The sequence below is a fragment of the Coturnix japonica genome, chromosome 3 (assembly GCF_054131305.1).
Source record: "Coturnix japonica strain WE chromosome 3, WE-NBRP24, whole genome shotgun sequence".
Taxonomy (NCBI): domain Eukaryota; kingdom Metazoa; phylum Chordata; class Aves; order Galliformes; family Phasianidae; genus Coturnix; species Coturnix japonica.
This window is the reverse complement of record NC_140665.1, coordinates 39090326-39110036: the sequence shown is the minus strand read 5'-3', so window position 1 is coordinate 39110036 and position 19711 is coordinate 39090326. Positions and strand designations below refer to the sequence as shown.

Sequence of the window (19711 nt, the reverse complement as noted above, 5' to 3'; positions counted from 1 at the left end):
GAACTGTGATCTATGCAATAAGAATCAAACTAGCTATTAAGGGAAGATGGGAAGAGAGAAAAAGTTGTATTACTACCCAAGCTTCTAAAACGAGCCAAATGTTTCTATAAAAGATCTGATGAAACACCTGTTACAAATCATAAATCACACAACCTTTAGCTTCAAGGAATTAAAGTGTGCAATCTGCTCCTTCTCCTCATCCATGTTCCAGAATCGCAAGGAAGTACAGCGCTCTTAATGCAACAGGTCCATAAGGTCACACAAATGTTTGCACTGGTAGTGAAACAAAATGCTATTGTGCCACTGTGATCTCACTGCCCTGAAGAAAAACAAAGCTTGTGCCAAACCTACAACTGCTCTATGTCAGATTAGCAAGGCTTTATCTAGCTTTGTTCCTCCAGTGGTGGGTGTACAAGACAGCATTTCCACAAGCACCCAAGTTGTAGCAATATATCACAAACATACACGGAAAGTAAAGAATTAAAACCTCTCCTCTCCCATGAGATTTTGGCAATTCATCTAAACAGCTGAAAGAAATTCAGCTATCATACACAAAAGCCTACAATGCTAAAAGAACTATCCTGTTTTCTGGCATCTTCCAAACTGCCCACAGAAGACAAGCCTGCTGTGCACACAGTTATTCCACGAAGCCCCAGCACAGATCAAGAAGGTTGGTGCTTTGCAGATGAGCACTCAGAATCCAAACTTGAAATTTTAATCTGCTGAAATGTTCCACTGAAACTTGCATCATAAGTCACGCTCAGTAATTCAAAGCGACCCTAGAAGATCACAATTTAGCATGACAAGAATTAATTGAATACTGTATCAAACCAATTTAGAATAAGGTCAGGAAAGTGAGTAAATTTAGTTCAAGTCTATTGCAAGCAAGTCATAATGCTAAATTAAATGCATTAGAATAATAATAATAATAATAATAGTTATACTGTTCTCTTTGCATAAAAGAGCACATCTAAAGAGGTAATTACTCATGGCAATGAAGCCTTTTATTTAAAAAACAACCTCAGGAGAACAACAGTACTACGTATTTCAGAGGAAGAAAAGATTTTTAGACTTTGAAATAAAATGGGAGGAATGCTTCAATTAAGCACTTCTCTTCCTTTTATGCTGGTGTCAATAATGCCGCAGTTAAACTCAGCAAACCAAAGAAACAGCATTATCAGTTTTGGGATGCAGAATTTCTTCCTCAACTCGCAGTGATTACCTTGATAAAATAAAACTTGAACTGAAAATATCATATTACACCTTCAATGCTTAGAAAATATTATTAAAATTAATGAGATACATAAAGTATATATATATTTTTCCCCATAAATTTGAGTCAGAGCTAGCTCATATCATTAGCCAAATGTTTGAAATCTCTGAGCTTTGTTGAAATTACTTTTTGGTAGAAAAATTTGCTTTAACCAAGGACACATTCACTACAATAGATGGTATCTAGGTACTAATGAGATAGCAAAGTTTGCTTCTTGTCTATTTAAAATGAAAATTTGGACACGAGTTCAGAGCCTGCTAATACTTGTAGAGTCCAGGAAAAAGAAGTTTAATCCAAATAAAGCATCTGCCAGTAATTGATGAAGAATCATGTCAAGATATGAGGTGAGAGACATTACCAAAAAACACTGATCTGTATTGTGGGAACGTACTGGTCCTCAGAAGACCCAAAAGCATTGAGTATTCCACCCAGCTCCTACTTGGAAGACTATTTTACACTGACAAAAGGATGGCTCTGGAGATTTCTGATTATGACTGTGACAATCACCTTCTGGGTCTCCAAATTCTACCACAATCAGGTCAGTTCTCAGCCTGAGACATGTTATAAACAGACAGCAACAGAAGAAACCCAGAGCTTTCTCAGACCTGTTGAAAGTGGTAGTGCCACAAGCATCATCTCACTTACATTCCTCCAGACCTTCTCACTTTTCAGATGATGAATCTGTCTGTTTCTCGCTTTTCCCTTTTACTTAAACAATGGCAAGCAGCTTAAAGGAGCAAACCAAAGTGTTTTCCAGTACTGCTGACAAGCTTTCACAGAATTATCAATTAGAAAACCTGTCTTGATGCTAGTAAAATTTTTTCAGATCCAGAAAAGCCTAAACAATATAGTACAAAAAAAGAAATTCAACAGCTTCTAAACAGCCTTGACAATTTCAGCTCTTAAAAAGACATTATTATGTAGCTACTTTAAAGTCAAATAGCCTTTACAGTCGTCAATTAGTTAAGCTGCATATATAGAAACAAATATTTCCTCAGCTTTCCTGAAGAAAAATCCTGTAGCAATTCCAAAGGAAATACCACAGTTGCCTTCAGCTTTTACTGAAAATAACATGCTTCCAAGTGTCAAATGCTAGGTTCTTTTAACATATTCTTCCTTCCATGGCTATTACTCTTGCACTTTCCATTAGACAGATCTCAAACCAGTATTTAATGCAGTGTTTTCAGCTTCTGCAGTTACCGTCCTTGCCAAAATAGAAGGAAAATTAATTGCAAGACAGCAAGGAAAGCACCATGAACAATTTGCAGGAATTACTGCTCGAGTAATTTTCTTTTCTTTAAAAAGATGACTATTTACAGATTGATGGGCACTTAAATCTGCTTCATAGCAAAGTCTAATAAGCTCAGCGCAGATGCAGCCTTTCCCCTGGAACCTCTTTGCAAGGCTCTTTTCTAGGATCATTTAAAAAGAATAAACTAAAAATTAAAAATAAGGAAGCCACATCACAAAGTCACAACAACCACAGCTACTGTAATATAATTTGTCTCCTGTCATCTCTCTTATCTAAGCTCTTCTCAACAAAGGATAGCATTTGTCTGTTAAAGCCCCCTTAGAGAATATTTAATATCTAATTAAATATCTATGAAATTTCCAAACACAGCCTAAATTATGAGAGTTTCAGGATGCTAACAGCTGAGCTTCCCTACCAGCAAGGGGAGGGGGGAAACCACACTGATCTAAAACCAGTTTGAATGGTTTTCTTGTGCAAACAACAATGTATATTTAATAAAGACAATTATGAAGTAATTAATAATAATAAAAAAAAACCTTTACTACTCAGTGAGCATCGTATTTTCATGTGCTCTCATGGCAACAAATAAAACACAGGATTCTTCTTACTTTCCAGGTTAACCAATGCCAGACTGTACAAGACTTGCTTTATGCCATCTGCAATATTGCATGTTCAAAGGGAGCCTAAAACCACGCTATTACAAGGGATTTAACATTACATAATGAATATCTATGTTTTTCTAAATACCCCTCTGCTGTACCACCGCATACAAGAGAGCATTATGAAGAAAAATGCCACCTTCCTTTTCTCTCTCTGGCATCTCCTCTAGCTTCGTCTACACACAGCTGTGAATGTACACTCATCCTAGCTGCAGAATTACTTAGGCAATTCAGCTACACACAGCTGGTTAATTTCATGCTTTGAGGCTGTACTTGCCTTGTTTTTAAAAGAAAATATTAATATTTGTAATTATCAAATCCAACTCTTTTTTCAAGTTACTGACGTCATAATGATCATCCGTCATTTTGATATTAATCAAATCTGCTTAAACAAGGTTGGTCCAAATGACTTTATTTCCTTTATTTCCTCCAGATGAGAAAAACATTTTTATCTTGCTCTGAAGTGTGCTGATTCAGGAAGTATTATGTTCAGAGAGATATGGAAACAGCTTTCAAGCATCTGAGGTTTGGACCCCAGATGGTACTGGTGCATGAGGTTATCTCTTCCTAAGGACTCTGTGCTTCCTGTATACCTGTCACTCTCTCTCAGCTTTGCGTCATCTGAAAACTTACTGAGATTGCATTCTGCCATACCATCTATGTTATTAATGAAAATATTAAGCAGTATTGGACCCTGTATTGACTCCTGCTCCACAATGGTCACCCTCAGAAGTAGCTTCTGTACTTGCTTATTCCACTCCATAGGTTCAGAGAATCCACAAAGCCACACTAGCACACAGCAAGCTTCCATACCCTCTCAGAAGCAGGTAAGATGAACTTCGTGGTTGGGGAAAGAAGAAAGCATCCTTCTGTTTACATATATGTGGTCTAATAGATGGAATACCACATTCAACAACTGCCTACCTCGCTCCTACAGCAAGAGGAAAACATCACCACAAATATAGAATGGTGAATCCTGCAACCCGGGGAAACAAATTTGTCATCACTGAGCAGTCAATCCAGCACAATTCCCAAGCTACACAACAATTCAACCACTGGTATGAATTCTGAAGCCATAAACACAAGACAGTTTATATACTAGAAGAACATGTCAGATCCACCTGACTTTGAAGTAATTATTTTAATAGCATATGCTCAGCAACAACTTGCCTACGGTTTCCCTTAGAAATGGGAAAGTGGCTCAGTAATCAGCCCAGCTGTGTGGGAAAGATCTGCAAGCCAACTCCATGTAAAGAACTGCGCCACACGTCTCTAGAGACCAGAAATAATGTTAGCATTTTACTTCAGGGATACTGATCAGAGCTGTGTTTGTTGAGACGTCAGTCACTGGAGTGAAGCTAAGACATAATCCTTTACAAATACAGAAACCAAGAAAAGTCATCAGATAAACAGGGACAAAATGAGACTGAAATACAATACCAGTCCTGATACCAAATACACACTGATGGAAGTTCTGGAAACAGGAAAAACTTGAACAAGATGTATTGTTCTTTACTGTTTAAGGATTACAGCACAGTTTACTGTTCCTTACATCCTGAAAGCTGGAGAACTTCTGCTACAGGAATACAGTTCTCTACTCAAAATATGCAAACAAAAAGGCCAATCCAAGCCAAACACAGCTCAGTTGGGAACTTACTGATCGTGCCTCGTGTCAGGAATGTTTCGGTCCATTCGTAGTTTGTCACTTTCTACCTGATTGAACTTATTGCGAGCATATGGATCCTGACCAGATCGCACCATGGTAGCGCTAACATAAGCATCTTGATCAAAGTCTTGCCACCGAACTTTGCCTATAAGAGAAAAAAGGGAAAATATTAACCTCTGCAACGTCAAGAGATTTCAGAAATTCAAATATAACTGATCTTATTTTGCAATGAAGTAATTAATCCCCAACAGTATTTTTAACACTGTAGTGTCACACTCACTTTTGCACATTAACTTGCTCCAGAACGCCCAGTGAATTAATAAAATCGAACCATTTCACAGCTCTCAGCTCACACAACTAATCATCAGATGGCCGCGCATCATCTTATCCACTATTTTGTTGGTTTTGCCCCTACAACCACAACTTCAATTTAAAATATAATTTAATGCATTCTGAATATTCATACACTTTAAGACAGTAGATCTTTTTAAAGGTCCAGGCTTCAAAGACATTCTAATTTAATTTACTACTGTCACATTATTCAAACAGCAAACAAACCATTCAAAAACCAAGGCTTTTAGAAGTGTAAGAAGACATAGGCTGGATGTGGCTCTGGGCAGCCTGGTCTGGTGGCTGGTGACCCTGCACATAGCAGGGGGGTTGAAACTAGATGACCACTGTAGTCCTTTCCTACCCAGGCCATTCTATGATTCTAAGATTATTCTTAAAAGCTAGCATGTCAGGTAGGCAGAGAACCACATGGCTGTTCAATATGAGTTACATGACATAAATGCAACCTTGTTTACATTAAGAACAAATCAGAGATTAATTACTCTTTAAAAAAGAGGGTATTATTTACGTAACTGACTGTGGCACTCGGACTTATATACCTAAAATTGGAAGTTATATTAACACTCATTCCTTTGTATCAAAATTTCATAATATTCACCTTCAGCTGTAAAACAGTTTAATATTAAATGCATCAAAGATCTTATTTCTTACTTTTGATTAAACTTCTTTTTTATTTTGTACTAACAGTCAAACTTTTGTTACCTACAGCAAATTTATACCATCTGTAACTCAAAAAAAAAAAAAAAGCAGAGTTCATATTCTAATATAATATACTTAGGATCACCTTATAGGCAAATACTGAAGTTCAGGCATATCCTACGGTACACTGATACACACAGAAGGAATACCATTACAACCCCACTACTAATGAGAGTCAGAGATTACTCAGACATTTCAAGGTTTACCTTTATTCCTTCTCTCAATCTCTGAAGCACAGAAACTAAGGTGTTCCTCATTTAAAGCTTTCATCCATAAAACATGCCTTAATTATTTTATGTGAACTTCTGCTAGGAGATCCCGATATTGAAATAAAACTTTTATTATAATACTATTAAATACTATAACAGCTTGTTCTTTACCTAGAACCTAAATTGAGCAGATTTTAACTTCAATCTTAGGTATGAGTTTTAAGGCAACCTACACTGAAACCCCTAACATGATAATAAACCTCTACCATGATACTACATCCAACGGTAGATGAACTGCAGAGTTTGCTACTTGAGTCAAAAAAAAGCCAACAATCACTTAGTTAGGAATCTGGAGCCAGAGTAAGCTGCAATGCTGAACATGCATTTGACGAGTGCTTATTTTACAGATGCAGTGGTTGAATGTTCTTCAGTTTTAGAGCGATCACTAGTACAATTGTTCTGAGATGGAAAATCTGGGCAGAGATAAGAGGAAAAAGAAGTGAAACACCACAAGGCTGCCTTTTGTCCCTCGACAGCAACAGTTATTCCCCAACTCTAAGGTCTCAGAGAATGCAATCAACTGGAATAGTCAATATATACATATACTTTAAATACACTGGGTGGTTTTATACAGAACTTTTTTTTAAAGCTGTGAAATGATAAGTAGCTCTAATTTTTAAAAATAGCACTTGTTTTGTGGATCTGTTCAAGGAAGAAAGTCAAGAAGGTAGACCATTTCACAGTGCTGAATTTACTGAAAACCAGTGCCAGCCCATAGAATAAAAAGATAAGTGAATCTGGCTTCACAAGGCAAGAGGGAGGCAAAGCCTGGCTCTGGCTCCTACAGAAGATCCTGTCAACTGCATGGAATATATATTACATATCAGATCCATTAGGAAAAACTCAGATAACAGTAAAAGCAGCTTGAAGTCAGACAGAGGGGAAAAAAGCACAGCAGACAAATTTGTGTGCAACCAAGCAGCAGGCTTCAAAGTGTAGGAATGGATAGACACAAAATTCTACAAATAGCTTATGCTCCCTCTTCCTGAATGAGAGGAGCTTAAAAGCAGTAGGATACCTAATATGAATATGATCATTTTGACTTACAGACATAATGAGATTTGTTAACTAACAGAAGCAGCTAGCTGATTAGCTGCTGAAACTCCTGTCATTGCTTGTTCAAGGCTGAAAAAAAGCATTTAAGAAGAAAGGGTTATATAGTTTTGCTTTTGTTACTCATCCAGAGAGCTCAGGGTCAGACACTCTTACTACAGAAGCTGACACCACTATTTGTACAAATCAAGAAATACAGTTTTGCAACACAAATAGGTCATACGATGACAAAAGATTTATATACTTGGTTGCATGGAAGGTTGTATAAAAGATTTAACTACTGTTTTTGTAAGTAATTTTAAAGAATAGCAAATACTCTGTATAGATTCTGAAAGACACTATAGTGCATAGTGGTGAAACCTAAATAACGTGTCTCCTAGCCTCAGTGGAAAAAGCAAGACGGTTTTGAACCAAATCACTCCTAAAATTTGATTCATTTCATTCTGAAACACCCCAAAAGTATCTGCAGAAGTATGAATTCAAAAGTCACCTACTCAAATTGAAAATGAACAAAATAGTGACTCCAGAGTGCAAAATTCTGAGTAGCCTTTGATGTCTGACTTGAGATTCATGCTACCTTGCAGTAACGATTATCCAGCCTGTTAAATCAAGACTTAAAGAGACTGCTAATCAATGGATTAAAAAGGAGTCCTGACCTGTCCTACTTTATATCTAATTCTGCTTCTAACCTACCAGGTTCTGATCTCTCTCCCTCTTGACCTATAATACTTCCCATCTCTTAATACTCAAACAGCTAATTTGAGCAACATAGAAAAAGAAGATCTTCAAAGACATGGATGGGGTTTGGCTCAAAATACACAAATATTCAACATTTATGATTTTTTAAGTCTTATTTTCCACATTAATATTAGTGGAAAGAAGAACTCTAGTTGGAAGATGTGCACTGGATAACCTGCAATCCCAGTTTCAGGAAAAAATATTCCTTCAATTTGCAGAGATTTCTGTTCAAGACAAAGTATTTAGAAAAGTCTGCCAGAAACCAAGTGGGGTTGGAAAAAAAAAGGCCAAAAAGCACATATACATAACCAGAGCCTCATTTCCCCTCTCCAGAAAGCAACAGACGAGGCAATCCAAAGGCTGCAGGAATAAAAACGCCATGAATTTTAAACAGCTTATCCAGTGAAAGGGTTTTATCACTGTAAAACAAGAATCACAAGTCATATGATTGAGCGTGGAAGTTTCCAGTTGCTTAAAAGGAAGTTTACTTTAGTCAGGACCTTCCTCAAGATCTCAAACAAATTCAAATGCTTGGTTTATTTAGGGGTAAAAAAAAAAAAAAAAAGGATCAATTGAAAGAGTAAAAAAAAAAAAAAAAGTTATGAAGCAATCTGATCAGGTGTCATTTTTGTAAAGCTCTTTAATACAGTGTAAAACATTTAAATCCATTGCAGCCCTTCTGCACTCCTAGCTATAGCAATTCTAGCTATACATTAAATCTCATTGATGTGAAGCAGTTAAGCAGCAGAAGAAATTTTATGGCAGTCACATCAAGTGAAGGTTCTGTAACATTTAACTATCCCATCTTATATTCAAGTTATGACTTCTTTCAAATATCTAGTCATACAGCACTGTTTCTTTGCGAATATGTGAAAAACACTCAGGAAAAATAAGGGAAAATAAGGCTAATCATCATCATGCTCAAAAAAGAAAACACCTACTACATCATACCTTTGTCACAAAAGCTACATGAAGCAAAAATAAATAAATAGATAAATAAGCCAGAACCTTGGTTGAATCTTCAGTCAGAAGCATAGATCCAAGGTGTCTTGCCTGTTTCCTGACAGCACCGTCCACAGAGAAATGGACAACTTTTCTGCTAGATGCTTTAACAGCAACTTAAACCTATTGCAAGATGACAAAAACGTACCAGCAAAGAGTAATTTTCTTCCTATGATTTTAAGCCCAAAGGAACAGTGAAGCAAGTAAGAAGATTTAAGGAAGCTGACGCCTTAAGAACAGAGGTACATACTAAACCTATCACTTCCAAACTACAAAGAATGATTAGAACCAGAAGAACTGGTTTGCTTTATGGCTATCAAGTAGCTGCACGCTAGGCCTATGGATCTTTCATCAAAAACTTTACTGCAATACCTGGAGGTAATGTCTCCATACTTTGTGCTTTGTCCTCCCCATCGCTGATGTGCACATCTTTCCTTTTGGCATCTATGTCATTTGGGTCCTCCTGAAAAATAAAGTATACCAGTCAGGAATATTATTTTAGAGATTATTTAATTTTGTGTTTTCAAAGAACACAGCAATATCTAAGCTTCTGCATTTTAAGTGTATTTAGTAGTCCAAGAGAGCCAGCTTTAGAATTTGGAAGATAAAAGATGATCATTTCCTCTACTGCTGAAAAAAAATGAAGAAATCAACAAAATATTGAGGCAGACTTCTACATTTAATATATAACAATGCTTGCCCAGAGGAAGTAAGAATTAAGAAGTAAAAATAGAACAACAACATTTTGACCAGAAATATGTGCAAGGCAGGCAATCAAGTACTCCTCCAATAAGGAATAACACAACCATGAAAGTTACCTCAAAAAGAAGTCAGTTTATCTAGCAGTAATATCCCAAGTGGCAGTTTTCTGATTGACTGGAAAGCCTCCCAAGTAGTTATTCACAAAGTATAATTTTCATGTTCTTTCAAGATTATTCTAGGTATAGGTTACTATAGGTAACTCTGATGGATATGTTACTAAAGGAATATGGATAATACGCATTTAGAGAGACTGAGGAAACAAAAAACACTAAGATTTTTCTCCTCCTCCTTCTCCAAATTCCAACATTTATTCTCACAGTCTCATTTTCCTTTCAATAGGGGGAAAAAACCATGACCTCATACTCTTATTTCCTTACTGTAAAAACACAACGTGAATGTGGAATTTAGGTTCATATTATATTACATACTTGGATAAGAGTGTAAATTTTAGAAAAAGAAGATAATTAGGAATGGTATGCTGATCTGCACACTAAGCCAACTGATTTCAGAGCCAGATGCTTTTATTTCTCTCAGACACTTAAAAGAAATTTTATTACCCTTTCTATATTCTCCATCAAAGAACTTCTAATTATAAGCTTTGTTTTTTGGGGGCCAACCACGCTAAAGGCAACATCTTTACTATGAACAGCAGAATTGTTTGCACCTCTTCTAGTAATCCGCCCAAGCCTCCAGAATAAGGTGATGGTATGCAAGCTGCCTACTGTGAGCGGTCTCAACCACTGTAATTCCTAAGCTGCTTCTGGTACGTCTTTAGAATAATAAGTAGTTGGAATAAGCCAAATTCAGCTTGGAGAACATTTAAACAAGAAATGACAGCTTTTCAGCATGTCCCCAGGCACAAACGCTGAACTTCCCAATGTAAACTCAGCTTAACTGTCTACATTAAGTAAGAACTAATAACTGGAGATTTGAATGTAATGTCTCATATTTCTAAAACACCAAAATGCAAAACTCAACGTTGACGTTTTATTGCTAGTAATCATTTCTAGAGAAGCAGCTATATAAACACTGAAGTTAAAAATGAAGTGCAATCAATGCATGTTTTTCACAGAATCGTGAATCGAGGATATCAGAGAAGGAATTTGTTCAGGTCCTTATACTAGATTTGCCATGCAGTCTGTGTTTCAAGCTACAAGGCCCTGTGGATGTCAGTAAAAAGAAAAAAAAAAAACTTTAAGACAATAAGAAAACACATGTCAAGAGAATTATCACTGCTCATGTAGGTGAATGAAAGTATACCTCAGTGTGCTTTAAGCCCCAGCAGCACGCCGAATGAAAAGCTTTCTTTGGTTCTAGAATATCTGGATTTTAGTAGCTATTTGATTTTCCATGCCATTTTTAAAGACGGCAGCACTACGGAAACACTTTATGAATAACTACAAATATCAACTGTAGGTGGTAGAAAATCTTTCCAGCACAAGAACGTCAAGTTCTGCAGAAATTCTACTCGGCTCTTCATTGCCCCATGAGACCAAGACAAAAAATACATTAATTGAAAAATAAAAGCTGAACATCAATTAAGCATCCAAAAGAAACTGGAGGGATTTCTCATTAAGTTAAGGAAAGGCATTGAGTGCCTTCTCGTTCTTTTTTCTTCCACCCTCACACCTTTAAAGTCTTTAGGAAAAAGTTCTGCCATTCCTACTGAGCTTAACAGCATAGGAACATAAGTCATTAGGCACGATTATATATTAAGCTCTTTTCCCTTGTTTCCCCAACCACCTCCCCAATTAAACTACAAAGGACAAAAGTTAGACTTAGAAAAGTTGAATGCAATTTTGAATACTTATGAATAAGAGACTTCTACCCAACTATTTCGGTACAGCCTACAGATATTCTCAGGTAAGCTACACTGAAAGGATGGAAGTTCCTAACACAGATTGCTGGGTATTCAGTCTCGCTATCGAACAGAACAGGGATGGCAGAGTATGGAATATTGACCTCTAACCTTCGTGCCTTTAATTAAGGCTTTGTGGTATTTTCCTCTCCAAAAAAAAGTCTATTTTAATGATGTTCTATTTTAACCACAAACTTTCAACCAATAAAGCATTTTGAAGATAACTGTAGACATCCAATGCCTTTAAAGGGGAAAAAAAATACGTTATGTCCTTTAGAGAGCTCAACGCGCATGAAAAGGAAAGAAAGCAGACATTAATTCCATAGATATAAATATACCAGGATCAACCAGTTTCTTTGGATCTCTAACTGTAAATTGTTTCACAGTGTTAATTCGATGCAACACAAATGAAACATATGGTCAGATATCATTCCTATGTTGTCATCACAGAAAAGCATTGCATTCTTCACCTCAAGTACTGTGTTCAGTTTTGGGCACCTCAGTACAGAAAGGACATTGAGGTGCTGGAGCAGGTCCAAAGAAGGGCAACAAGGCTTGTGAAGGTCTTAGAGAATATTCTGTACAAGCAGAGACTGAAGGAACTGCGGCTGTTTAGTCTGGGGAAAAGGAGGCTGAGAGGAGTCCTTATTGCTCTCTTCCAATATCTGAAAGGTGCTTACAGCGAGAGCAGGGTTGGTGTCTTCTCGCTGGTGACAGGACAAGGGGAAAAGGCCTCAAGTTGTGCCAGGGGAGGTTTAGGTCGGATATCCCTTTACAGAAACGGTTGTTAAGCACTGGAATAGGCTCCCCAGGGAGGTGGGTGAGTCACCAACCCTGGATGTGTTTAAAAACCCTTTGGATGTGGAGCTCAGGGACATGATTTAGCAGAGGGCTGTTAGTTATGGTAGTATGGTTAGGTCACAGTTGGACTCCATGATCTTTAAGGTCTGTTCCAACCTGAGTGATTCTATGATTCTATTCTGTGATTCTAACGTAGTCACCACCATTGCTGTGCATTTTCACCAAAGCCTGCTTGCTGCGCTCCTAACAATCTGCAACAGTGGATGTGAACCCCTGTCACCACTGCTGCAGCACACCACCCACTGCCTCACCATGATCACATTTGCCCTGTGGTCTCCAGAAACACTCAACATGCATCAATGAATGACAGTGGGTGCCATTTTTTCTTCATGGAGTAACACAATGACACACTTATTGTTTTAATTATGTTTAAGGCTGATTAATCACTAAAGTACAGCAACTTTTTGATTCAGAATAAGTTAAAATGTCCCTAACACCTGAAAAAGCATACATTAGTTCATAAGCCTTGCCATTGCCCCTTTTCCTGCTCAACTCATCCAGTCCATTAACACAACGTGGTACATTCAATCTGTAATACGAAAAATGGCGCAGTAGTAGATTTCAGCTTCAGGATTCAGACGCTCAGCTCATTTCTACAAAGATTAAAAAAAAAGCTTCGTCAAATGATTAGTTACAAATTAAGACTTCATTGAGTGGTGGGTGGGAAAGGAGGATGAGGCACTTAGTAAAAATTCTAAGGAAGATTCAAACTCATTTTTACAGCGTTTTTACACATCTACTGCAAGATGTCATCATCTGCAGCAAGAAAAGTAAGATAAGTGCCGTTTCAGTTTAGAAAGCTGTAATTACACAGAGACATACGTTATTGGATCATTTCATTAGCATTACTTAGATCATCCAGACTGCTTCCCCTTCTGGTTTGGGTATATTTATTTGCATCTACTGCTACATTCCTTAGAAGTGTTTCAAAGCAATTAGTGTATTGCCAATTGTTATTTCACTTGGCACAAAAAAGACATTAAACTAATCCAAATCTCTAGGTATTGCTGCTCTATAGCTGTACTACTGTTTTTCCTATTTATGTCTTTTTCTTCTTTAAACTCACATTTCAAGTGCCACAGATCTGACATTTAACTGTGATATATTAGACTTCATTATAGGATTTCTATCCTACACTGACTTCCCATCACCAAGAAAACAATTTTCCAACATGTAAAGTTGCTAGATACGTCAAGATCTCACACGTCTTATAAGTGACAAGTCCACACAGACAACAGAAAAACTCCTGTGGTTAAAAATATCAAATGGAAGCTCAGCATGCATCCAACTCCAGTCTTTCTTACCACTGCGGACCCTGATGCTGAACACTACACAGTGTTAAGGCACAGGAGATGTTTGGGAGTTGTGACTGCACCACACACTACTAAGACAGCCGCTCACTGTCTCCTAGATGGGAATGGCAGCAACACAGAAAAAAATCATCACATGGATAAACACACAGCACTACCCCATGGCCTAATGCCATCCAGCCACCTTAGATGCATGCCAAATGTGGAAAAGACCACCCTAGCTCATCACTGTGCAGCAACACAACATTTCAATGTTGCTCAATGCAGAATAGAATTTACTTGTTTTGGAATAGGTGCTCTCACTGAAGCAGACACTTCTCCCAGCACTCCATATACTTCTGCTCTAGCGGTGCATTGGAACCATATATGCATAAGCACCTTGATGTTATGCATAGCTCAGTACTTGGCACTGCAACAGTTCAGCACCTGCTAGGATTCAGATCCCCACCAAGGACCGAGGCTCCTTGCAGAAGCTTGATACCTGAGAAAGGATTCAAAGCTGGCTATACATGGATGCAGCAAAAGTCCAATCTTGATTGCTACTTTTTTTTCCCTCCAACCCAGTTTACAAGCTTACTAACAGACATCACATGAGATGCACATAGAATAGCTACTCAGGCTCTGAAGCACCAGCCACTCCTAGTCCTACAGAAACTTAAGCAAGGAGAATCAAATTCATCTGCTTGCTTTCTGATTTGCTGCCATCTAAGAGGATGTCTCAAGAAATAAGGCTTCAAGTCTCTTCCTGTAGTAAATGAGCCTAGTTTTCCTACATGCCAGACAAGTACTCTAGCAATTTCATTTAATTACATTAAGGAGCATCCATGTCTTCCCTTGTCAGCAAAAACATTTTGTATGAAGCAGACAAAGCATACTTCAATAATGCCTAGAATGGTGATTCTTTCTTACAAGCGAAACAGACAGGAAATATCCCATAAACAAATGCTGACTTCATACGGATGCCAAGTTACTTAGCATTAGTAAAACATTTCCAAGTAAATCAAGAAGCATAATGTAAATAACCCAACAAGCACTGAAAACACCTTGCAAAATTTGATTACATATTTGTAAGAAGTAGTCTGATATTATTACAGCAAAAGACTTATTTTTCCTCTTAATTCCTTCTTTACTTAAATGACTGCCAAAGGTACATTCTTTTCATACGCCTGAATACTAAAGTAAAGTAAGTAAAATAGAAGCTTCCACTACAGGAGAACAAAACCACACACAATCACCACACAAGCATACAAGAAGGCAATTTCAAATTCTCAAGAAATATGAAAATTATAATTTGATAGTTCCACATGTTTAGATCCAGGCTCAGTGAATATACACGAAGCATTTTGATAGTGCCTGCTACTATAACCTGAAGTCTCGAGACTGTAAAACAAAGTCCCTTTGAGTCCCACTTATCTGTAAAGTTTACCTTTAGTCAGGACAAAGCACATATTTTAGTGCTTACAGGCACTATTTGAAGTGTCAGAACAACTATAAAACCTGACATGACATTTCATAAACTTAGATCAAGTTAGACAAAAATAATGCTTTCTCTAAAGTTTCTGGCATACACAACCACATTCTCTGAGGAAAGCCTGATCCAACATTGCACAGAAAAACTTATTTGTACAGCAAGTGGCAAAAACTGAAAGATCTGGTTAAGCTTAATTTGAGATTCCTGGGCATTATAAACTTATTCCACCGTAGAGTGACAACAGGTACAGAAAACCCTCAGGTCAGGGCAGAGTAGCATTTTAGATATAGGTAAACTGTTTTAATACAAAGATTTGCATTCCCGTATATTTGTTTTTGGAGGTGGGGGGGAAATGAATTTGAAGATAGCCTGAAATGAAAAGTGTGTTTTAAGCCTCAAATCCCTGCATTGGTTTAATATGCATTGGGTTGATTGAATAGTATGTAAATGCTACGCAGTTTTTTATTGTATTGCAATATATGACAACAAATGGTAAATTCTTCCATAAGCATCTGACATCAAAAGATGTTGATTTTCTGATAAGCCATATTCTCTTGTACAGAGATTTCATTAAGAGCCTTAACTAAGTGGTCAACCTTATCATCTATCAGAAGAAAACTAAGTATTGCCTGCCTTCCAAAATTGGCAAGCTAATATATGACAAAATAAAAACAAAACAAACACACAAAAACACAAGTCAGTGACCACAACAAACCCTAACTTTTTTCACTCTGCAGCTGAAGAAGTCTTCTAAGGGCAATAATATTAACATACTTGCTCATTTAAACTAACTGTAGGTAGGAACACGCCTTCTTATCAGAGGCTACTTCTAATAATATCAGCTAACCTTAATCTACTACCCTGCCTAAAGCTGTCTGACCAACCAAGCAAAAGGCTCAGCACAGCCTAATACACAAATGGCACTTGCTGTGAAGTGCCCAAGGACAAGAAAGCTAGTCGGTCTCATTCTAACTCATGGTTGGGACAGTTACCTCTCCCTAGAAAGCTGAAGTGAGGGGAAGGCCTCATACACCAGAAAGACCATTAATGCAGTGGAAACGCTACAGAGGAAGCATTAAAAGGCTGCTTCCCAAGTCCATCATTCTCATTTGAGCATTACTGCACGCGTTCTGCTTCTCACCGTAGAGCTTTGCAAGAAGTGAAATCCAAACATTCAAGTAGCTAAACACAAGTACACTTGTTTTAATTTAGATCCAAGGGATAACAGGTATGCCAGAACCCCTGTTTGATTTGCTTGTCCCACAGATCAAAGAGATCCCATGGAACAAGCTGTCCAGTAAGAGGAAGAAATCCAATGACAATACAGCCTCCAGCAGCCGCCCTGCTCTGCACAGCAAGCTCTCCCTGACAGCCCATTCATCACATCCCTGCACCAACTGCTGATGGTCCCCACTTCTCCCCTCACAGACGCTGCTGCTCTTAGCTTTGTTGACTGGCCTCCTTCAGCAGTGAACAGTGAGCTTTGGAACTAGAGCAGAGAAGTACATGTGTACCTACCACTTCAATGGCTGGGCTTTTTTTAAACCACCGTATCAACCGCAGTTATGTGACTTGATGAAGGGCAGCAGCTGAAGGTGTGCAGGGTATGCAGGGTAGATGAGAAAAGGGCAATGGGAAAAGCCTTTTCAGCACAAGTAAAGAATTAAAAGTTTAGCTACAACATTAAACGACCCTATCACTCAAAACCACCGTCTGCTTTCAAGCAGAAAAATATACAATTACTCCAACAAACGTTCAGGCACGATTTAATGCCAAACCTTGTTAATTCTACAATATCAGAAATGCCCAATAAATTAGCCTGCATTTCAAAGTCCTGTCTCTAATCCTCTTTGAATACAAATAATCACTGCTTGTTCTTACCTACAAGACTAACTTCTTCAGAGAAGTGGGGGGGGGGGTGAAGGGGGGAAGGGAGAAAAAAGGTTTCTCTGAGCACAGAAAGCAACGGGTGTGGTGTTTTGATTTATTACTTCTACACATGAGAAAGCCTCTTTTTCTTTCAGTTAATAACTCCAGTTTTTCTGAGCTCCCAGGTAGTAAGCTAAGGACTGAATAAGCAGGTAGATCTCAATTTATAGAGTGCGAATCCAATAACAATTATTTCAATAACCCAAGTCTTTCCAATTTCCCTTCTGTATACTTCTGAAGGAGGCAGAAAGCAATTCCTCATCAGCAACACAGAAAACAGCTGGGCAGAAAATAAGAATGGAAGAAAAATTATCATGCCTTTCACACATCTTGAAGTTAAAACAAACAAGGAGCGCAATCAGAACTATACACTTTTCAGCTTAATTTTGTTTTATAAATATTTAAGCCTGCAAACATAATGGAGATCAAAAGGATACATGCATTTATTAGATATACAAGTATATCTAAAAGCAGGACTGTTATTGCAGTCACATCCATGGTTCATTAGTAAAGGGAGCAAGGTGACTTATTGCAACAAACCAACACAGAAATAGGATCCAAGAGAGCTACTCCATGAGGGGGAGGTAGAGAGGAAGAAAAAAAAAATGCATTTGACAGTTTGAGTGCTTTGCTGGATTGGAACTGCAGCATTATGATACAATGAAGAACAAAACTTTATACCACGATTTCCTCAGACCTAACCGAAGGTTAAAACAGGTACAGAAACAAATTGCAGATAGCAGCTTTAATTGCCTTGTCTCAACCAGTCTTAAATCCTTTGTATAGCATGCAAAAGTACTTTTGCAATGTCTTGGGAAAAAAAACCAGCAACTGGAAAGCAAAAAGTAAGGGGACTTTAAAAGAACGGTAAAAGCTCATTTTCAGGTTGTTCAGGAAATGAGCCTTTGAAGAACATGGGAGCCATTTCTTTCTACCGCTTTCAAGGACGTCTTTTGAACACAGATAGGAAAAGTTTTATCTGTAGACCTTCATAACTCCTTTAACGAAACGAATTTATAACAAGCTAAGTTTGACAGACAGCTTCTGCCTTCAGCAGTTCTCTACATTTTCCCCTTCCATTCCAACATTAGTCTTTACAAACAACTCTGCAACACTGGACACATGATGTAGTACACATAATATCACTATTAAGAATCCGCAGTTCAGATACGAATTAAAAAATTAGAAATGAAAAACATTGCCAACGTGCAGTGTTAGTATAGTTCCAGAATTCTGACAATAATTCCAGTCAATAAGCAATATCCACCAACGCAGTCAAACACTGAAGGCTCCATAGTATGAATTTCATGCAAAGCTGTCAGTAACATCTCTCAGTTTTGCCAGATGTAGGCAAAGTTGTTGAACTTTGTTGAACTTTCAAAGGGTGTGAACTGTTATAAGAAACTCACAGATCACCATTAAGTGAAATGTAAAGCACATACAGACCCACACCTTTAAGGCAGGAAACCACTTACTTCAGATAACTGCTGTAGTTTCTGCTCTTAGCACTCTGTGCTGCTTTTCCACTGAGCTTTGCTTCACTAGTTTGCCCCCAGTTTCTGAGAAGGTGCACTTCCTGCAGATGGAGCCCCAGCCCCATTTGCTCAGTCCTGCACAAACAGTGAGGCACAATGCAGAGAAGCAGCTAAGTTCAACAGGAACTCTATAAAGGAAGCCCTTCAGAAATGGTTTAGGTCTGTGTGCAAAATCTCACAGTATATATAATGCATCTCTAAGGCCTGCAAGAACATAAGCTCCCAGTGCCACAGGCAGCTACAAGCACACAAATCAGTTCATAGCCAAACAAGTTTTTTGGGACAGGCAGGAAGGTGTTCAGAAACAATTCCAGCCCTTTACTGAAGCATCCCAAGAATCCCGCTCATTTGAAAGCGTCAAGTTGGAAGCCAGCTTCAAACTACGTACTCATGCTTAAGTTAATCTGGCTCTAAAAAGTGGTTAGAAACCTCCTGAATGCTAAGGCCTGGCAAGAAGATGGGAGCTCAAGTCTGCGCAAGTTAAGACCTATTCATCCGAAATCCCTCAGGAGAGGTCACCAACCCCGCACTCTTCAATGAAATCACACACCAACCCCACAAAAGAAGCTTTATAATAGAAACTGACCTAAGAAGGAAATAAAACAGAACTTAAGACTGATCCAAGCATGACGGATAAACCAGGTGCAACACAGAAAAGCTTTTGTGCCGCTCTCAAATCCGTCAATAACAAGTGTCCTGGAATTTAACAACTCAAAAGATTGCAACAGAAGAGATTCATACACGCAGACTCTACCCTAAGGCTGCTGAACAACTGCTCAAACTATTAGAAAGTTTTCAAAGTTGACATTTAAATCTTACTGCAGGGTTTTATGAGTTACCATGTTCTAAGCTTCATTACCTCAAATGTTTTTCTACTACCAAATTGGAAACAGAATATTAGTCTTAATATTGGAAATGCCGTAAGTTGAAGTCAAAGCTATCATCTGTTTTGGAACTCATGACTGTTACAAAAAAAGATAACAAAAACCAAACATCAAGTTGATCTTCTATTTCCATAATAGT

The 19711-nt window shown here is 37.9% G+C and overlaps 1 protein-coding gene across 1 annotated transcript in view; it reads right to left on the bottom strand.

The window, feature by feature from the left end:
- The window catches only part of GALNT2 (polypeptide N-acetylgalactosaminyltransferase 2), an 86084-nt gene that overhangs the window by 33916 nt on the left and 32457 nt on the right, over positions 1 to 19711 (bottom strand). The window contains exons 2-3 of the mRNA XM_015857914.2: positions 9335 to 9425; positions 4842 to 4995 (exon numbers count right to left, since the gene is read on the bottom strand). Of these exons, the coding sequence (XP_015713400.1) occupies positions 4842 to 4995; positions 9335 to 9425 (245 nt within the window). The remainder of the gene's footprint in view (positions 1 to 4841; positions 4996 to 9334; positions 9426 to 19711) is intronic.